Source organism: Engystomops pustulosus, chromosome 1, assembly GCF_040894005.1.
Source record: "Engystomops pustulosus chromosome 1, aEngPut4.maternal, whole genome shotgun sequence".
NCBI classification, from domain to species: Eukaryota; Metazoa; Chordata; class Amphibia; order Anura; family Leptodactylidae; genus Engystomops; species Engystomops pustulosus.
Genome location: NC_092411.1, coordinates 201,800,532 through 201,822,402, shown reverse-complemented (window position 1 = coordinate 201,822,402; position 21,871 = coordinate 201,800,532). Strand labels below are relative to the sequence as shown.

The following is a 21,871-nucleotide window of genomic DNA, read 5'->3' as shown; positions in this document are numbered from 1 at the left end:
TGGTTATCCAAACAATATTATCCATCCACAGAATAGGTGATGAATGTTTTATTTCTACGAGCCCCAATGTTTACTAGACTAGAAGCATTAAATAGACTTGTGGCCAGGCATTAAACCAACCACTCAATCTACAGGATGTGGAAAAGGGAAACATAGTATTAGACTTACTTGTTCTGCGGATGTCTAACCACCACTTCTCTCTATTTTTATCTGGTGCAATAGTCTCTTTTAGGGATCTCGGTCCTATTTGGGACAACCCTATAAAATATTCTATTTTGTGTTATTTCAATAAGAATTTTATGTGTACACTGTGCTGTTATTGCTGACATTATTAGACTGATTATTTACCCATAGATTTCTAGAGAGAAAATAATAGGGAATGGTACAAAGGGCCACATCTATTAAAGTGTTTGGGCCAGTTTTTTTCTCTGACTCTGCACTGAAAAGAACGTGCAAACTGCTTGCCTATGTATTTATAACTGTGTCACGGCTTCACTGTATCCGACATGTCACTAAAGTCTGCACATAAAGATAATTGATAAATTTGATAAATGTGGCCCATAGAGTTAAGGGATAGGAAGCTCCACCAGATCAGGAGTTGTGGAAACTCAAATAGTAAAGTGGAGTTACAGTTATAGTGTAGCTCATTGGGCTATACTGTTTCTGCAACTCCTGTTTACTTCTCTAGGAGTTAAGAAAAGCCACATTTCTTCACATGGTGATTTTCTTCTCAGGGCTTTTCCTTATTATTAAGTTGCAGACATTTGCACCAAAAATATGCTTTGAGTGAATTTAAACTTATGGTTTAGCAGTGACTTCCATTGCTAAAATGAACCTAACTTTTGCTTAGGCAGAGAGATTTAAATTTTTCTATATTGTGGTCCATCAATGTCCCAAGTATATTGGCTTATTTTTAACATTTTTCCCTTTTTATTTTATCATGTGCTACCTAGAGATTTTTGCCAGTGAAATCAATCACCCCAGCACCAGGCACATACAACGAACAGCGTACAGCACTTGAAACTTTAAAGAAATCATCAAGTATGGGACAGACTCCATTTGGTCATACGGCAGTCCGATTCACTCCGGAGTCCAGAGCACAAAGAACACCAGGTATAGATATTAGTTTTTTTTACTACAAATAGCAAGAGACTAGCATAACCAGCACCTGAATGAGGCAAGAAGCAGGTTTATGTGGAGTTCCTGGATGCTGCCCCAGCAGCTGATTTGTTTGGCCATCCATCACTCTAATCACGCCTGACAGACAGATCTAAAGTGTGTTTTGGTGAAACCACCGAGCAGAACACACAACCAGCTCAGCCAATGGAAATATACTCTGCAGAGGAATCTGTTTACTATAGACTCAAGCATAGAAGCCCTGGGTGTGATTCACAAAATTAGACCACTGTACTAAAAAAACATTCTGAGAGTTCTGACAGTATCATGGTATTTTAGTCCATTTTAATTCAGTTAAACTGCATTCACATCTCCCGCAAAAGTAATTTGTACAATCATTTGGATGAGGATGAGGCTCTGGAGTTGGTCTCGAGTCTATTGTTCAAAAAAGGAATGTGCCTAGGATGTATGTGCCCTCTTCTTATAAATATGATGGAGACGTTTAGGAAACTGGGGATGAATTGGAAACTGGGGATGATTTGAATGAAATTCTGGTAAATATAGAGCCAGATCCTAAGGTGAGCTTGCAGGGCCTTCGTCAGATAAATGAGTTGGTAGACTTTCTACGAAGATTGGGATACTGTGAGTTTTATATCAAACCTGGGGGGAAAAACGTACAATGGATGAAACCTAGACCCTTTACATAATTTTTTTAATTTTGAGGAGGTGAGGGAAGGTTTTCTGTATTTAATGTCTGCAAAATAGTTAATAAAACAAAGAACTGATTTTAATTAGAAAAAAGATAGGCACTTTTAAAAGAAATGTAACTCCGCCAACAAGCATTATAATGTGCTGGGAGTATCTTGAAGAGAAATGCACTATTATTTCTATTGCAACTCTATCATTTATGTCCAATATATTGTTTCCAAGATATTCTCACTGTGGTCAGTATTCTAATTAAATAAAATTAGCACAAAAGGGGGTGAGTGTGGACAGTATTAAAATATAACTTTTAATTCAACAAGTATTAAAAACCATGATATAAAGTGTCACATTTCTAATATTTGTTATTATAACACCAATTGAAGAAGTAAAATACTCCAAAATGTAAAACAATTGTGCAATATCCAGGCAAGGGCACCCTTTGGGAAGAAATATGTACTCTTACCATGATTCGGACGTAAGGGCCCCCAGGGGCTGGAGATCAGGGATACCAAAGGAGGTGGGGGGGAATATGCTATCCCTATATGGTCCCTTTTAACTCCCGCCCTTACAAGGGCAGTCCAGCCATGTGTCCATGTCCTCAGCATCCAGAACACTTCTATTGCTGCCTCAATCATTTATTCCATTTTCACCCCAGGAAGATAAATGTCCTACTTATCTGAGTATTGTCGCAGACAGGAAGAGCTCTGGGTACTAAGGAAACAACGTTGGTGCAGCAACTACTTCTTTAGCATATGGATTAAAATGCTAATTTCATAAAGATATTTTTAAATCATATTGTATTTAAAGGAAATCTACCATCACAATCCATCATGATAAACCAGGGACACTTACTTTTAGATCCAGGAATCGTGGCTGCTGTAATTATGTGAGCCTGCATGGCAGAGCCCCTGAGTGCTGTAGCTTTACAGGCTGTTACAATGAGCAGGTCTCCCCTCACTGCACGTTCTGCTTCTGCTAGAAGCAGAACAGAGAAGAGTGAGACATGTTCTACTTACTGTAAAAACATGTGTATCTGCAGCACTGAGGGGTTCAAGTGTACAAATGCAGATCTCAGATGATTATCTGATCATGAATCTGTGTATAACTGTACCTTAACAATTGCAAATTTTTAATCTAAAATAAGGAACTATTACAAGATAGAGGTTACCTGGGAGGTATAATTTATTCTTTTTATCATAATACTGAATTGTGGCTTTAAATATAGTATATTCCCTGATAATGGCAATAAAATGAATCTTGGTGGGTTGTCTGAGCTGAGCTCTAGGTTATCTTCACAAAGGAGCAAAAATTAAACTTGGCTCGCTTGAATATAAAGAAAAAATAATTGCTGACAGAGATGTTTGATTATGGATGAATTTGGTATTAAGCAAAAACTTTTGTGACTTGTAATGTTTATCACTGAACGTTTAACATTGTAATTAACAATACTGAATAACAATTGCATTAATTGCTGAAGAATGATTTTTGTGGACAGGATTCGTACCACTTCATTAGTCACTATTCTCCATGTGCCATATGACAGATATTCTCTGCTTCTAGGTCCAGGTTCTTACGATGTATTTAGTTACGGCATAGCACATGAGAGCTTGAAGAAGGCCTATCAGGAGAGCTCAACCAAAGCAGCATTTGGATCTTATGCTTCCCGTGTCTTGTACATTTCAAACAAGGATGCAGTCTGGAGCCCAGGACCAGGACATTATCTTGTAAGTTTCTTTGTACATTATACTGATCAGTCTCCTCTAGTGAGGCAAATGAAGGAAGAAGGTGCAAGACACCTACCAAAAGAAACATGTAGGATTCTGAGAGTGAAAGACATCATCTAAAGACCAGTAGAGAGTGCGGATATGCAAACAAGTTTTCCAGGAAAGGATGAGGAAAACCATGCCTCTTTCAAGTGAAAACTGTGTAATCTGTATAGACAGCTGGTCACTGCAAGTTATCCTTGTAATAGTAACATGTAATGCATTCATATATAATAACTAGGGGTATATTGAGGTGACTGGTACCACAATGTCTGCACCTATCACATGCACTTTAGGCAATTTTTTTTCTTTATTGCTTTGAAGCCCGTTTTGTCTTTTCTTAAAATATTCCATATGATGAGTACATAGAGAAATTTCTCGGATATATTTATGTTATCAAAATATTATATATTATTGTGTTAAGAAGTCAAGAAGAATTTGAGGGATGTGTAAATACTTTAACCCCTTAACAAAGTGTGATGTACTAGTACATCACATGTCGCCTGGCACATTGCAGCAAACACCCACTGGTTAAACCCGTGATCGGTGCTAGGACAGGTGTTTGCACTGCCATAGCCGTCAGCAAAGACATCAGGTAGCGGTGATTTGGTCAATTGACAGCCTTGGGTCATACAAATGAAAAAAAAACCTAAAAATTCAAATCACCCCCCTTTCCTAGAACTGAAAAAAATCCTAAACATGTTAGGTATCGCCGTCTCCCTAAATGTCTGATCTATAAAAATATAATAAAATTTTTTCTGGTCGTTTAACCCCAAAGTCGTAAATGTCACTTTTGCCACTTTAAAAAATTCTATAAAAAATGATCAAAAGGCTGTGCAATCCTTAAAATGGTAGCATTAAAAATGTCATCAAAAGTCACAAAAAATTACAGCACACACAGCTCTGTACTCTGACGTATGAAAAGGTTTTTTTTGTACAGGACGTTTTAATTTTTGTATATGTATGAAAACATTATAAACCCTATACAAATTTGGTATCCTTGACCCAAAGAATAAAGAAGACATGTCATTTGGGGCATAGAGTGAAAGCCATAAAATCCAGGCCCATAAGAATATGGTCCAAATGTATTTTTCACCAATTTCACTTTGGAATTTTTTCCCGCTTTTTAGTACACGCAAAAAATACAGCAATAACAGCTATGTGCTACACACCTCTCTCATGGAGCTACACACAGTCAAGGGTTGATCCAGTAAACCCAAACTGTAAAACATAGAAAATGAGTTCTGACCGGAGCTCCCGATTCCCTTGCTTCCGTGTGTCTTTCTCTTCCAATATGTCACTCACAAAATAGAGCAGTTCACACTCCTCCAGCACAAATTCCTGAATCCTCCGATAAGAATATACCGCTATTCAGACCAACACTCCTGCGTTTTTCTTGTGACCGCCTCCGTATGCAACATATGTTGCGGTAGATCGCTGGAAGAAATTCACCCGCAGATAGCGTAGTACAGTTTACACTCAGGATTTATTTAGGTTAAAAACATACTCACAAAAGAGCGATAAAAATGCACATATAAAACTCCAATATGGGACGCCAGCTGCACGTTCTCGCCCGACCCTGGGTTTCGCCCGGTTTGGCTTCTTCTGGGGCGTTGCTAGCGTCCAGTCCCAATTACTCTTTAAACCCAACATATACTCTAATAGTTCAACTTACATTGAGAAACATTTATAGATATATATTTACAACTTGTTCGTTCCTATACATATTTACTTTCACTGTAGTTTTTTGTACATTACTCTTTATAAAACCAATTCCTCAACCATACATTGTTTATCCACTCTATTCATTTTATTCATAGACCACAATGCACCATTTTCCATACTAGCCAATCCTAATCTACGGTAGGAAATTCACACCATCCAATCCCCAGCCCCGCAGGCGACACACCTATTGTCTAACTTGTCTACGACACCTACAGCGCCTAAATTTCAAGAAACGTGCGAGAACGTGCAGCTGGCGTCCCATATTGGAGTTTTATATGTGCATTTTTATCGCTCTTTTGTGAGTATGTTCTTAACCTAAATAAATCCTGAGTGTAAACTGTACTACACTATCTGCGGGTGAATTTCTTCCAGCGATCTACCGCAACATATGTTGCATACGGAGGCGGTCACAAGAAAAACGCAGGAGTGTTGGTCTGAATTGCGGTATTTTCTTATCGGAGGATTCAGGAATTTGTGCTGGAGGAGTGTGAACTGCTCTATTTTGTGAGTGACATATTGGAAGAGAAAGACACACGGAAGCAAGGGAATCGGGAGCTCTGGTCAGAACTCATTTTCTTAGTACACGGCATGATGAAGTACATTAAATACCGTCACTATGAAGTACAATTTGTTCCACAGAAAACAAGCCATCGCAAAGCTCTCTGCATGGAAAAATAAAAAAATTATATACTTTTGAAGGTGGGGAATGAAAAATGGAAATGCAAAAACAAAAGAGGGCCTGGTTATTAAGGGGTTAAAGAGGTTAACAGTATTAATGTGAAGTTTAGCCCAAATTTCACAGGAAAGGCACTGGATTTTTATGTGCTCTCATAACCATACAACAACATGAAATGATCACAGGATCTCACACCAAGTACATATGAAAAAGACCCTTCCTAATGCCAAGTTCATACCTTTAAGAAGGATTAACAGCACCAACACTGATTTTTTTTTGGCTATGCTAATATTTCTATATTAGCATTACTTGTTGGAAGCTTAGGTTTTGCTGGGTTTCAAAAAGTGGAAATATATCCAGTTTAGACAAGAATAAAAATGGATTATTAGAACTAATCTAGGACCTTAATGTGTGAATGATAGGAATGACATGTATATTTTTCTGTAGTAACCTTCTTTTTTTGAAATTGTCATTAGAATTTATATTGAAATGTATTCAAGTTACCAAACTAAGGACAGTCAATTTGGAAGCGTTAAGATATCTGTGTGGAGCAGCCTTCAGCTTGCACTGCATCTACCAAGCTTTAATCGGGGTGATGTGCTCTGAATGTAGGGCAGTGTCATATGTGCTGTACCATCGCGGCTCTTGTAGGAAAAATGTTTTTTACAATTTGTAAAGGTGTAAATAGCACAAAATGGCTAATTGACATTCTTTGTGACTAGATAGAGTCCCATATCTTGTTATATTCAGAGAAACCTCTTTTCCTGTATAAACTTGTTTATACATTTGAGTTACTGCCCCTTTTCTTCACTTATTATGGATACAGGTCACATTTACATAACTGTATTATCCAAGGACTGCTACTTTGTTTTAGAGGGACAACATGGCAACCTATATGGTAACATATGTGATTATCTTCACACAGGGACATTTTTAAATAATATGTAATTAAAGAAATGTATTATCCACTCGTTTGAAGCATGCGTTCACACATTCAGGTTTTCAGATGCAGCTTTTGATCTCCAAACCGGGAGTAGGGTAAAATATGAGGAGGAGTAGCTACTCTCCATTATATGTTCTCACCCATTGTGATTACAAAACTGCATCAGAAAACTCAATGTGGAAACGCAGCCTGATAGTGGTAGTTCTGTGTTAGAGCTGCAGCAGGAGGTTATGACTCATCCTGCTTCCTCCCCCTCATCTATACCTTCTCTGTCAGTGAGGACAGACTGTAAGGAAAGAGACACAGTGGGAGATGCCATAAGGACAGTTTACAGCAGTGAGATAGAGGAAGTTGTGTATACAGGGAAAGGCTAAAGTTATCAAAGGAGGTAAAGGCACAGGTAAATGAAGATAAAAAAAGAGAATATTGAAACAGCACTTGTATAGGTCAATCATGGGTACAAGTCTTAAAAAGCTGCTGATCCAGACGAATCAAAAGTTGTCCTATCTTTCTACGGGCTACGGAGCAGTATGGTACGGAGCTATGCATGTACATAGAAGTGTATGGGGGACGTATATACACCGTATATACACTCGACGGCCACTTTATTAGGTACACCTGTCCAACTGCTCGTTAATACTTAATTTCTAATCAGCCAATCACATGGCAGCAACTCAGTGCATTTAGGCATGTAGACATGGTCAAGACAATCTCCTGCACTTCAAAACGAGCATCAGTATGGGGAAGAAAGGTGATTTGAGTGCCTTTGAACATGGCATGGTTGTTGGTGCCAGAAGGGCTGGTCTGAGTATTTCAGAAACTGCTGATCTACTGGGATTTTCACGCACAACCATCTCTAGGGTTTACAGAGAATGGTCTGAAAAAAGAAAAAACATCCAGTGAGTGGCAATTCTGTGGGCGGAAATGCCTTGTTGATGCCAGAGGTCAGAGGAGAATGGGCAGACTGGTTCGAGCTGATAGAAAGGCAACAGTGACTCAAATCACCACCCATTACAACCAAGGTAGGCAGAAGAGCATCTCTGAACGCACAGTACGTCGAACTTTGAGGCAGATGGGCTACAGCAGCAGAAGACCACACCGGGTGCCACTCCTTTCAGCTAAGAACAGGAAACTGAGGCTACAATTTGCACAAGCTCATCGAAATTGGACAGCAGAAGATTGGAAAAACGTTGCCTGGTCTGATGAGTCTCGATTTCTGCTGCGACATTCGGATGGTAGGGTCAGAATTTGGCGTCAACAACATGAAAGCATGGATCCATCCTGCCTTGTATCAACGGTTCAGGCTGGTGGTGGTGGTGTCATGGTGTGGGGAATATTTTCTTGGCACTCTTTGGGCCCCTTGGTACCAATTGAGCATCGTTGCAACGCCACAGCCTACCTGAGTATTGTTGCTGACCATGTGCATCCCTTTATGACCACAATGTACCCAACATCTGATGGCTACTTTCAGCAGGATAATGCGCCATGTCCTAAAGCTGGAATCATCTCAGACTGGTTTCTTGAACATGACAATGAGTTCACTGTACTCAAATGGCCTCCACAGTCACCAGATCTCAATCCAATAGAGCAGCGATGGCGAACCTATGGCACTTGTGCCAGAGAGGGCACGCAGAGCCCTCACTGCTGGCACGCGCCCCATCCTCCTAACCATTGCCAGGTGCGGACAACCACTGTCCACACCTGGTTGTCATGGCTGCTAGCAGTATCGGAGCGCAGCTAACAGCCATGACAGAGCAGGGTGCTGACACTTCCTGCTCTGTCACTCCGATCACAGCAGTGCACAGGACGGTAAGCGTCCCAGCGCTGGCAGCGAAATGATGTCATTACGCTGCCAGCGCTGGGCACCTTACTCCGTGTGCGCTGCAGTGATCAGCTGGAGGAACGCCGAGTCTGAGGTGAGTTTTTTTTTTTAAACTCAGCACATCCACGGGGCATAATTGATCAGCAGGAGGCTGATTTCCTGCCCGCTCTCGCCCCTCCCCTAAGCAACCGGCCCCCAACTTACTGCGCCGCTACCATAAGCTCCCCGTGCCCGAACCCCAGCCTGCTATCGAACCCCTACACCCCCCCCAAACTCCGCCCACTACTGCAATTTGCCTGCCCAAACTCCGGCCGCTCTCACTTATTATACTTCTCATTTATTATTCCATGTCATGTACTGGGAAGCTGGATTTTAATACTTTCGCTGTGCGCTCCAAATCATTTGTCTCCTTTATTCTTTGGTTTGGTAAACCAGTGATACCAGATTTGTAGGTTTTATTGTGTTTTAATACTTTCTCAATAATTAAAACAGTGTACGAAAAAGAAAATAGTTTCGCCATCTTGTGACGCTGATAACTTTAGTGCACGGAGCTGGGGAGGTGTGATTTTTTTTGCTTAATGAGCCGTTGTTTTCATTGCTACCATTTTGAGGACTGCGTAACCTTTTGATAACTTTTTATTACTCTTTTATGTGATGTAAAATGGTGTAAAAGTGGCGTTTCAGTGTGTATAGGACTGCTGGAATCCCAGCTCAGACAGTCCTGTGTAAATTGATTCTAAACTACACCATCAGTTTTATGGTTAAATTGCCGTAATGGCACTTTGCGATAAGTAATTAGGTTTTGGGTTGCAGTTTGGGCACTCGGTCTCTAAAAGGTTCGCCATCACTGCAATAGAGCATCTTTGGGATGTGGTGGAACGGGAGATTCGCATCATGGATGTGCAGCCGACAAATCTACGGCAACTGTGTGATGCCATCATGTCAAAATCTCTGAGGAATGCTTCCAGCACCTTTTTGAATCTATGCCACGAAGAATTGAGGCAGTTCTGAAGGCAAAAGGGGGTCCAACCCGTTACTAGCATGGTGTACCTAATAAAGTGGCCGGTGAGAGTACGTCGGGCATATATACGTCCCCCATATGTTTGAGCGAATGTAGCCTAAAAAAGTATTTCTTTATTCCACCATGATAAAAAAGCAACGTTTCACCCTCTCTATGAAGGCATTATCAAGCACAAAGGCACAGGTACATGTACAGTACATGAAGATACATGTCTAATGAAAGAGATTTTTAAAAAAAGAAGTCAACCCCTTTAACTTATCAAAGATGAATCCCTAATAAAATTTACATGCATAATGAAATGTTTTCTACTTATTTAATTAGAAGATTTATAAGATGTGAAATATGTAAATCTACTTTTATATATGATAAAAGATTTGACCCATTACAAATCTGAAGTACAGTATAATGAAAGTACATTTAACAGCTTGAATAACGGAAACTGAACAATAAAATATATTGCTATTGTGTACCAAATTCTTTCTAATACTACATGAAAGATGGTCTGGCTTTGCTTTTAATAATGCTCCCTATATGCATGTGAACTTTCTAGAAGTGAAGTCTGATTGCAGCTAAAGCCCGGACAATGGCTGCTAGGCAATGAGTGATATTGGCATGAAAAAGGTCATTTGTTTAGATGCATGATGAGAAACCAGGTTTAAAGGCAGTAAGCTCTCTATTTCAGACAGGATTTCAAACGTAATCCACTAAAGTGACTTTACTGAATAGAGCTGGCAAATGAAATCTTTATAAGAAAAAAATTTCCTTTGTAGATTTGTTATATAATGACATTGTTTCTTTAAGGAACTTTCATGATTTAATTAATAAAACCTTCACAAAGGTGCTAAAAAAATCCCATTATAAGTATGAAGGGAACTATGACTGTAAAGCTGTACTTAGATATGTCTAAAAAGAGAAAGGAAAAGTGCAAAGAATATATTATAATGTGTCAGTGAGTAGGTTTTTAATGTAGTGGAAGTCCATATTTCTGAAACAAAGCTGCTGCATACTTAAAATGTTACCATATAGAAATGAAAAGTGACATTGTAAAGACTTTATAGCTTTTATTTTACTTGTGATAGTATGTTATCTAAATGTAGGAACTGGCAGCTGTAATATCTTAGACATATAATAACGGCACCCTACAGTATGTGTCTGTCATGACTTAAGAAAATCTGCCGTTAAAATCAAACATCAAAAATCAGGGACACTTACTCATAGATCGAGCACCCATGTCTGTAGTAATCTTCTTATATTTGTTATCCATGACCTCCTGATAGAGCAGATGCTGAGGGAGTAGGGGGAGGGTGAGACAGTGTAACAGCTTGTAAAACCAGATCACAGAGTGGCTTGGGGGTATCCCTCAGGCTCATTATCAACGTTTTAAAAATGTACTTTAAAAGGAAGGAGACCATGTATAACAAATATATAAAGATTAATACTTTAACCTCTTAGCGTCTGATATATCGGACGCAGAGCTGATGCCGGCTCAGTTAAAGATCGGAATCGGGACAGTATCGGGATACACATGGTGCTGACTGTAACTAATAGCCCACACCCCAGTAGCGACCGCGGGTGTTTAACCCGTTTAATGCCTTCTGGTGGTCTTTCCCCCACTATCACCCCTCGTGCCATTATTGGGGGCACCGATCGTTCCTATGGCATTCCTGAGGTCCGATCAGGACCCCAGGGATGCCTGTAAGCAGTGTCTGTAGGATGGAATTTATGACGTCATCTTAAAGGCACGGTGTCAGCCTGTGCATGTGCATAGGGTGACATTACTAATACCCTGCAATACATCAGTATTGCAGGGTATTATAATGAATAAGCAATCAGGTGATTTCCCCCACCCCTTTCCATAGAGATATATGGCGCACAGCACCATATTATGGGGAAAGATAGGACATGGCCGCGTATGGACCGTACTGCTCTGTGCACCCATAGCCGGCAAATAGGGGAAGTAAATACACCGTATTTACGCCCCCTCGGGAAAAGAATCTCAGGAAAAGAATCTAAAGGTATGCACCCAAATACTGGACTTGAATAATATTTGGTGAAGAGATCAAACTGAATCACTGTGAGGTACACAACACACTAGTGTGATCTCACAGAATTGTCAAATAGTCCAGATCAGAAGTTAACAACTCCAAATTGGACAAACAAAGAGAAGAGTGGTTCTTACTATTGGTGGTGAAAGCAGTAGGGATCACTGTGGCAAAGGGATTTCAAGTTTGTAAATTTGTGTTGCAGAGGATTTAGCTTAGCAGCACCTAGGTAATTTATAAAATCTCAAGTCCTCTTGCAGAGGATTTACTTGGAGTGGAGGCGCTGCCACCTCTGCCTCAACTACGTGGTTTGCATTAGTTGCATTACCTGATGCATTTAGATGCATTTAATGCAGCATTCATGTTTCATTGTTTCTAATTGCAAATCTAGCCCTGTTATCCTAGTTTCAAGTTTCCACTTTCTTTTTTTACAGAATGAAAGAAATATGAAAATTATTATTTCTGACAGTTCATCCCACAATATAATATTGATTTAAAAAGCCTATTAAGGCTAAAATCTGCCCACAACAGCATCCTAGCTGGACAGCTGGACATTGTAATGAGAAGTATCATTGCTGAATAGGACTTTTATTTAAGGAAGAGCATATTTTCATTTTATTTTCTACTTCTGAGGATAAAACACATGGGTATAAATGATTCCACAGACTAGTTTTATTGTTTGCTTATTTGCATTGAAAAAAATAAAACTAAACTTTTATTCAGGCGGCTCTGGCAAGGTGAGATAAGATACTGGCTATAAAAGCAACACAACAGCAACAGAAACTTGTTTTTCATTGCCAGCAACTTTTGATCAATGCAGAAAAACAGCTAAATATTTATATGTACCTTGGTGGCCCAAGGCCGGATTCTTCTTTCTTTTATTATTTGTTTCCTAGGTCTGAGGGTTGTGAGATGAAGACTGTGACTTGGGTTAGCTAAGAAGACACTGACACATCGACATTTATACCTACAAATCTTTAAATGTCAAAATATTAAAGGGGTATTCCCATGAAGACAAGATTCCTAAATGTACTCAGGATAACAAAATTACACATTCTCTAATTCTTGTTAATTCTATTAACAAAAATACAGCATTTCACGGATATAATTCTGACCTGTCTCTATGAGTCCTGTTGTTTATATTTTGATTGTCCCTGGATATGACCATAAACCATAGCTTGTCTTGCACTGTAGTTGAAAATGGGGGAAGGGGCAGACTTTGGGGCACATTTACTAAAGGTCCGAACAGCGCACTTTTGTTGGGTTTTCCGACTTTTTACAGTTTCCCCTGTATTACCCCGGGTTTTTGGCGCACACAATCAGATTGTGGTGCATCGGCGCCGGCTTGCATGCGACACAAATCGAGGGGCGTGGACATCAGACAACCCGACTGATTCGGACAAACCGTGGAATATAAAAACTAAATTGTGTCGCATGATCAGCACTCACATGCACCTGGAAGAAGGAGGTGAACTCCGGCATACCTCAGCGGGGGGAAGCGGTGGAAGCAGGAAATTGGGCGCACAAGCTATGTGAATCAAGGAAGATCCGAATCCTCGTCGGACAACGCACAGCAGGGATTGCGACGGGACGGGTAAGTAAATGTGTTCCTTTGTGTCCAAAGGAAAAGACAAACTCTACAGAAAAAATAAGCTCTGGATCCAAGGGGAGGTGAGATAGCAGGGGCGTAGTGTATCATTGATTTTAATATCATTCGCATGATTCTGATCTGTCTCATATCTCTTTTTCTAAGTGTCAGATATTAATAGAATCTTGAGAAGCTAAATGAAAGTGTAGATAAACTCTGAACCATCTAAGCACATTGTCAGCACACTCCATCTCATAGCACAGGGGAATCATGAAGTGTCTGCCTGTGTGTGTCATTTTTGTGGTAAATAGCAGAACTTTTCATAGAAAAAAGGACTAAGAATACTGAAATACTAATACTAAGATCATTTAGTTCACATTTTACATGTTTGATTATTAAAAAATGAAAAACCAAATGATGTTGCTTTGCATTATGACAACATATTTATGTGTCTTCTTTTCAACCTTTTCAACATTTACTGTCCTGTCTACCAGACAGTAGTGAGCCACACATATGTAATTATGGGGAGTGTATGTATTTATTTAGTGTAGTGTATGTTTGGGCATTTCATTCTTTTAACCCTTGTTTTCACTGTCACACAAATTCTGTAGGTTAAAGACAAGATTGAAGAACCATACAAACATAAAAGAACCTCTGTATTTTCATCGGGAACAGAAAGACTGAGTACCAACATAACTGCAAAGGTAGAGAATTTCTGGTAATCTTATGAGAAAGCTCATGTGCACAATGTATACTAGTTTTTACTTTGCTCCTATTTTGCTGGCTTTAAAAGTATATGATAAAGATCCACCAGACTCCCCCTAATTGAGTCTCTTTTGTCTTTTTAGTATATGTGTGGCCTTTAACTGATACAGATTGCTTATATAACCTTTAAAATGATCATAGCCTTGCTGTAACAGAAATCAGCTCTGCCTTTATTGACTTCTGCTAATAGTCACACAAGAGCAGAGGAAAAGAGGGAGGAGCAGCACCATGAACAGTGATAATACAAGAAGGCTGTCTCAGACGGCTTCAGCCCCCTTTACGCAAACTAGCTAAGTTCTAGATATTTCTGTATTAATATTGGTGTAGAATTACAATAACATAAAGGGATTTAAATTAGAATAAGGAGGTTTTTCAATCTTTCCACTAATTTTATCTACTACGGAGAACAACCCGCACTGTTAGGACAAACCTGCTGATAACTTCCACTAGTGCAACTAGTCATAGTAATGCAGAAGCCTACATATGCCAGCATATGCCATATGCTGGCTCAGGAATCTCCAAATAACAATCATATTAGCATTACGCCTTTAGCTACAGCTTGCTTGCGTTGTTATAACAACAGATATTTTGATAGTTTATAAAGAAGCTTACTTTCCAGCTAACATAAGTTAACTTAAGTTTGTGTCATGTTTAGAGATATTTTCCAGGAAAAACTCCATGGTAGCATAACTGGGTAAGCAACCAAAATAAAAATAAATTGTACATACCCAGCTCCAAATCTAAGGGGAGATTTTTCAAGGCTTGTACTGGCAGAGATGCGCTATGTTTCTGCACTAGCTATCAATTGTATACACAGCCTCTAGTATGATTACCGGTTATCAAAATGTGACAAGTAAGAACTGCTGAATGCTTCCCTGGGACTAGATATATCTAATTAGCATATTAAGAAATCATATTGCTTCATGATGACCACACTGCTCTGTAAGAGGGGAACCACTCCTTAAGTGTCTAGCAAAGGCTTGCCTTCATCTGGCCAAGCCTAGAGCATTTTGAAGTAGTGGCTCCATGAACTGTATTTGAAAGCTCCTATTATAGATGGTCGAATAAAAGATGCCAGAGCATGAATGTGCTGGAGGAGATTGATGATTTGTGATTGTCCCTTCCCATTGTCCCTGTGTAACAGAAATGAGCCCATGGTAAGAGAAACCTAGTCTTTTTTTCACGTTATGATTCTTGTTTTCTGTCTTAAACATGCTTACTCTCTGGTTGTCAGATGTTAGGTTCCTTCTTTTCCTTAAAAACATGAGAAGATATGCACTTTCTCTTAAAATCCGTATTCTGCTGTCAATTAGTCCATAATCCAGTAGCTAAACCCCTCAGATGTCATGGCCAATGCTAATTACAGTATCAAAGCGTTATTATTAGAGATGAGCGAGCACTAAAATGCTCGGGTACTCGTTATTCGAGACGAACTTTTCCCGATGCTCGAGTGCTCGTCTCGAATAACGAGCCCCATTGAAGTCAATGGGAGACTCGAGCATTTTTCAAGGGGACCAAGGATCTGCACAGGGAAGCTTGGCCAAGCACCTGGGAACCTCAGAAAAGGATGGAAACACCACGGAAATGGACAGAAAACAGCAGGGGCAGCATGCATAGATGCCTCTGAGGCTGCTTAATCGCACCATTATGCCAAAAGTATGGGCAACAGCATGGCAATGACAGAGTGACCGAATGAGGCTAGATAGCATCTAAAACATCCAATAATTGACCCTGACACTATAGGGGACTATGCAGAGGCAGCGGCAGCAGCGGCAGGCTAGAGAGTGTCTTGGCAACATACCCCAAATGGACTCAGGCTTAAAACAAATGGGTGGCAGAGAGGAACCAAAGGAGGTGAGCAAGAAGCGCTCAAATAATATCGGTAAATGATAAAAGTTTGCCAGTATATTTTGTGGATTACACAGCAGGGTGGTGACAAAGTTAACAAGTTTGATGTGGAAGCCATGAAAACAACTCAAAATTCTGCCTGACACAGCTCGTTTGATAAGGGGACCATGTATGGAGGCAGTGAACTAGTAGTAGATTAAAGGTGCTGCAGTTAAAACTATGTTAGTTGGATCTTGGGATGGAGCTGGCGCTCCGCTGCCAGGCGAGCTTTCGCCAATCCAAGCCCCTGTCTCTAGGCTACTCCCCAAACAGCACTTCTAAGAACCTTTTGTATAAGATCAAGTGTAGTAGCGTTCTTATAAGTTTAGGATATGGCGGGTGAGGGGAATGTAAACAGATGCGCAAGAAGCGCTGAAATAATATTGGTAAATGATAAAAGTTTGCCAGTATATTTTGTGGATTACACAGCAGGGTGGCGACAAAGTTAACAAGTTTGATGTGGAAGCCATGAAAACAACCCAAAATTCTGCCTGACACAGCTCGTTTGATAAGCGGACCATGTATGGAGGCAGCTATATGGACTACTTTTGGAGGCAGCTATGGCGATGACGTGTGGAGGTAGCAATGGAGACAACGTGTGAAGGCAGCTAAAAAGACGACGTGTGGAGGCTGCTATGGAGACAATTTAATTTGGATAGTGCCTGTATGTGGCTGTCCAAAAAAGTTTTCAAACCAGAGGAGCAGGTAGCTGGTCCTCCAGAAAAATTACATAGATTGAGTGCCTGTATGTGGCAGTCCAAAAAAGTTTTCAAACCAGAGGAGCAGGTAGCTGTTCCTCCAGAAAAATTACATAGATTGAGTGCCTGTATGTGGTAGTCCAAAAAAGTTTTCAAAGCAGAGGAGCAGGTAGCTGGTCCTCCAAAGATTAAATAAATTGAGTGCCTGTATGTGGCAGTCCAAAAAAGTTTTCAAACCAGAGGAGCAGGTAGCTGGTCCTCCAGAAAAATTACATAGATTGAGTGCCTGTATGTGGCACTCCCAAAAATAGTTTAAAACAGAGGACAGGGTAGTTGGCCCTCGAGAAAAATTAAATACATAGAGTACTATAGCCAGAGCCAGTTGGCCCTGGCAAAAAAATAGCCAGTTTCCTCTGCTTTAGTGTACAAAGAGGAGGAGAAGGAGGACAATGAGGAGGAGGAGTGCATACATTATTCAGGTTCAGCTTCTTTCACCTGGTGGAGAATGGAAATGCGGAGAAATCCAGGCTTTATTCATCTTGATAAGCGTCAGCCTGTCAGCGCTGTCAGTCGACAGGCGTGTACGCTTATCGGTGATGATGCCACCAGCTGCACTGAAAACCCGCTCGGACAAGACGCTAGCGGCAGGGCAGGCAAGAACCTCCAAGGCGTACAGCGCCAGTTCGTGCCACATGTCCAGCTTTGAAACCCAGTAGTTGTAGGGAGCTGTTTGATCATTTAGGACGATGGTATGGTCAGCTACATACTCCCTCACCATCTTTCTGTAAAGATCAGCCCTACTCTGCCGAGACTGGGGACAGGTGACAGTGTCTTGCTGGGGTGACATAAAACTGGCAAAGGCCTTGTAAAGCGTACCCCTGCCAGTGCTGGACAAGCTGCCTGGTCGCCTACTCTCCCTCGCTACTTGTCCCGCAGAAGTACGCCCTCTGCCGCTAGCGCTGTCAGAAGGGAAATACTGTTTCAGCTTGTGCACCAGGGCCTGCTGGTATTCATGCATTCTCACACTCCTTTCCTCTCCAGGGATGAGAGTGGAAAGATTTTGCTTGTACCGTGGGTCCAGGAGAGTGAATACCCAGTAATCGGTGCTGGAATAAATTCTTTGAACGCAAGGGTCACGGGATAGGCAGCTTAGCATGAAATCTGCCATATGCGCCAGAGTCCCAACGCGCAAGAATTCACTCCCCTCACTGGCCTGACTGTCCATTTCCTCCTCCTCCAACTCCTCCAACTCCTCTTCTTCTGCCCATACACGCTGAACAGTGAAGGACTGAACAATGGTCCCCTCTTCTGTCTCGCCAACATTCTCCTCCTCTTCCTCCTCATCCTCCTCCTCCTCCTGCGCTGCCCTGAGAGTGGCAGCATCTGTGCTGGACTTCCTGAAATGCGCACAGATGCGGCGCACCTTCATGAGCAAATCAGACAGATTGGGGTATGTCTTGAGGAAACGCTGAACTATGAGATTTAACACATGGGCCAGGCATGGCACATGTGTCAGTCTGCCGAGTTGCAGAGCTGCCACCAGGTTACGGCCGTTGTCACACACAACCATGCCTGGCTTCAGGTTCAGCGGTGCCAGCCACAGATCAGTCTGCGCCGTGATGCCCTGTAATAACTCTTGGGCGGTGTGCCTTTTATCGCCTAGGCTCAGCAGTTTGAGCACCGCCTGCTGTCGCTTAGCGATGGCACTGCTGCTGTGCCTAGAGCTACCGACTGATGGCGCCATGCCCACGGATGGTAATTCAGAAGAGGAGGTGGAGGAGGGGTGGGAGGAGGAGGAGGCATAGTAGGCCTTTGAGACCTGGACTGAGGTAGGCCCCGCAATCCTCGGCGTCGGCAGTATATGACCAGCCCCAGGGTCAGACTCGGTCCCAGCCTCCACCAAGTTAACCCAATGTGCCGTCAGCGATAGATAGTGGCCCTGCCCGGCAGCACTCGTCCACGTGTCCGTGGTCAGGTGGACCTTGTCAGAAACGGCGTTGATCAGGGCACGGAGGATGTTCTCTGACACGTGCTTGTGCAGGGCTGGGACGGCACATCGGGAAAAGTAGTGGCGGCTGGGGACCGAATACCGAGGGGCGGCCGCCGCCATGAGGTTTCGAAAGGCCTCGGTCTCTACCAGCCTATAGGGCAGCATCTCCAGGCTAAGCAACTTGGAGATGTGGACGTTGAGGGCTTGGGCGTGTGGGTGGGTTGCGCTATACCTCCTTTTGCGCTCCAGCGTCTGGGGTATGGAGAGCTGAACGCTGGTGGATGCTGTGGAGGATCGTGGAGGCGAAGATGGGGTTTTCGCACGGGAGGTGTTTGGGCCGGGGTCCTGGGCAGGGGGCTGACTAGCAGATGACACAGGGGAAGGAGCAGTGGTGTGCCCGGCCGGAGGTGAATGGGCTTGGTGCCATTGAGTGGGGTGTTTAGCATTCAGATGCCTGCGCATACTGGTGGTAGTTAAGCTAGTAGTGGTGGAACCCCTGCTGATCCTGGTTTGGCAAAGGTTGCACACCACAGTCCGTCGGTCATCCAGTGTTTCTTTAAAAAACCTCCAGACTTCTGAAAATCTAGCCCTCGCCACGGGAGCTTGACTACGGGCAACATTTGGTCGCTGATGCACTAGCTCTGGCCCTGCCTCTCCGTCTGGCCCCACCACTGCCTCTTCCAACCTGTTCTGCTATAGGACTCGCCTCCGTCTCAGAAGCACTGTGTTCACCCGGCCTCTCAACCCAGCTTGGGTCTGTCACCTCATCATCCTCCGATCCCTCAGTCTGCTCCCCCCTCGGACTTCCTGCCCTGACAACAACTTCCCCACTGTCTGACAACCGTGTCTCCTCATCGTCCGACACCTCTTTACACACTTCTTCCACTACGTGAATAATGTCATCATCACCCACAGACTGCGACTGGTGGAAAACCTGGGCATCGGAAAATAGCTCAGCAGCAGCAGGACAAGTGGTTTGTGACTGTGGGAAGGGTCCAGAAAACAGTTCCTCAGAGTATGCCGGTTCAAATGCCAAATTTTGGTGGGAGGGGGCAGACTGGGGGGAAGGAGGAGGAGGAGCTGGAGGAGTGCCGATTTCGGTGACATGGGTGGACTGCGTGGAAGACTGACTGGTGGACAAATGGCTAGAAGCATTGTCCGCAATCCACGACATCACCTCTTCGCACTGTTCTGGCCTCAACAGTGCTCTACCACGAGTCCCAGTAACTTGAGACATGATGAACCTAGGGAGTGTACCTCTGCGGCGTTCCCCTGCTCCCCCATCAGCAGGTGGTGTCTCACCCCGCCCAGGACCACGGCCTCTGACCCCTGCAGTAGTTTGACGCCCACGTCCACGCCCTCGTCCTCTACCCCTAGCCCTCGGGTTAAACATTTTCCAAATTAAAGTGTAAACTTGAAAAAAAAAAAATTTTGTGTTTATTTTTTTTAGTTTTTAATTTTTTTTAACAAAACGATGCTATCCTATTGCTATGGCTAGTTTCTAACCTACACTGACAGCACACAACTGGATTTTGTGCTTTGCAAGATGAGTTTGAGCTATAAAATGAAATAAAGGTAAAAAAAAAAAATCAGCAGACTCTGCCTAATTCTAATCAAACCCCTAATAAATTGTCCCACTTCGGTGTTTGAGGTGGATATGCGTGTCACTAAGAGCTAAACACAACGGTCGCAGGTCTCCCAGCAAATTCCTCACAGTATGGTACTAGCTGGACTACTAGTGCCAGCAAGCCCAGCCACAAGCAAACAAAAAAAAGGAAAATATAACGCTATTGTAGGCCTAAGTAAGCCGTTGGGGTTCTCCTATGACTATTTTGTAGCCTACAATGAGAGCACACTGCTTTGCAAGATGAGTTTGAGCTATAAAATGAAATACAGCTAAAAAAAAAAAAAAATCAGCAGACTCTGCCTAATTCTACTCAAACCCCTAATAAATTGTCCCACTTCGGTGTTTGAGGTGGATATGCGTGTCACTAAGAGCTAAACACAACGGTCGCAGGTCTCCCAGCAAATTCCTCACAGTATGGTACTAGCTGCACTACACTCCTGCCTAACACTATTCTAATAGAACACCCTAACGCTTTCCCTGACCAGCAGCAGCTCGCTCCCTAGCGGCATCCAGACACAGAATGATCCGAGCAGCGCAGGCAGGGGCTAGTCTATTCCAGGGTCACCTGATCTGGCCAGCCAACCACTGCTATCGACGTGTAAGGGTACCACGTCATGCTGGGTGGAGTGCAGAGTCTCTTGGCTTGTGATTGGCTCTGTTTCTGGCCGCCAAAAAGCAAAACGGCGGGAGATGCCATTTTCTCGAGCGGGCAAAGTATTCGTCCGAGCAACGAGCAGTTTCGAGTACGCTAATGCTCGAACGAGCATCAAGCTCGGACGAGTATGTTCGCTCATCTCTAGTTATTATTCCTTAAGAAAAACATTTGCTCTCATATAATTAATCAAAATGATTCAAATAATAACATATCTGCATAGTTGGTATCTCCACAGCCATAAAGACCTGTCCTATAATATCATTATACTATTTTGCACTGTAAGGTCCAGGCCAAAGCTGCTTACCCCTTACATCTTCATAGGAGCTCACCTGCCACACCGGAAATCTGGATAGAAGTAGGGGCCTAGTCTATAATTTGCAATGTGGCTACCCGGTTCAGTCACAGTACGGTGAGACACTTTGTGCTCACTGCAGCATGACAAGTATTATAGAAATCAATGGCAGCCATGAGCAAGATGCTGTTTTTGTGGCTAGCTCACATCCACCATTTATAGTCCTGTGCATGACCAAAAAAGCACCCAAAAAAAATTGTTTTTGTTTCTGTTGACCAACTTCCAGTAATATGTCATCAAAAATTCATATGTATAAAACTATGCATGATCATACAAAAAAGTATAAGAAAATGTAATGACCCATAGAATATAAAAAATAATTACCGTATTTTTTGGACTATAAGGTGCACTAAAAATCCTTTGATTTTCTCAGAAATCAAAGGTGTGCCTTATAGTCCAGTGCACCTTATATATGAACCGTACTTACAGACAACAGCTGCCTTGAACTGTGCACAGGTCTGCCACCTGCTGGTCAATCATCCTTATAATCAGGTGC

At 42.3% G+C, this 21,871-nt stretch overlaps 1 protein-coding gene across 6 annotated transcripts in view; it reads left to right on the top strand.

The window, feature by feature from the left end:
- The window catches only part of STPG2 (sperm tail PG-rich repeat containing 2), a 373,296-nt gene that overhangs the window by 125,319 nt on the left and 226,106 nt on the right, over window positions 1-21,871 (top strand). For all 6 annotated transcript variants that reach the window (XM_072118075.1, XM_072118057.1, XM_072118038.1 and 3 more), the window contains 3 exons: window positions 954-1,113; window positions 3,382-3,545; window positions 14,013-14,105. In XM_072118075.1, coding sequence (XP_071974176.1) covers window positions 954-1,113; window positions 3,382-3,545; window positions 14,013-14,105 — 417 coding nt within the window. The remainder of the gene's footprint in view (window positions 1-953; window positions 1,114-3,381; window positions 3,546-14,012; window positions 14,106-21,871) is intronic.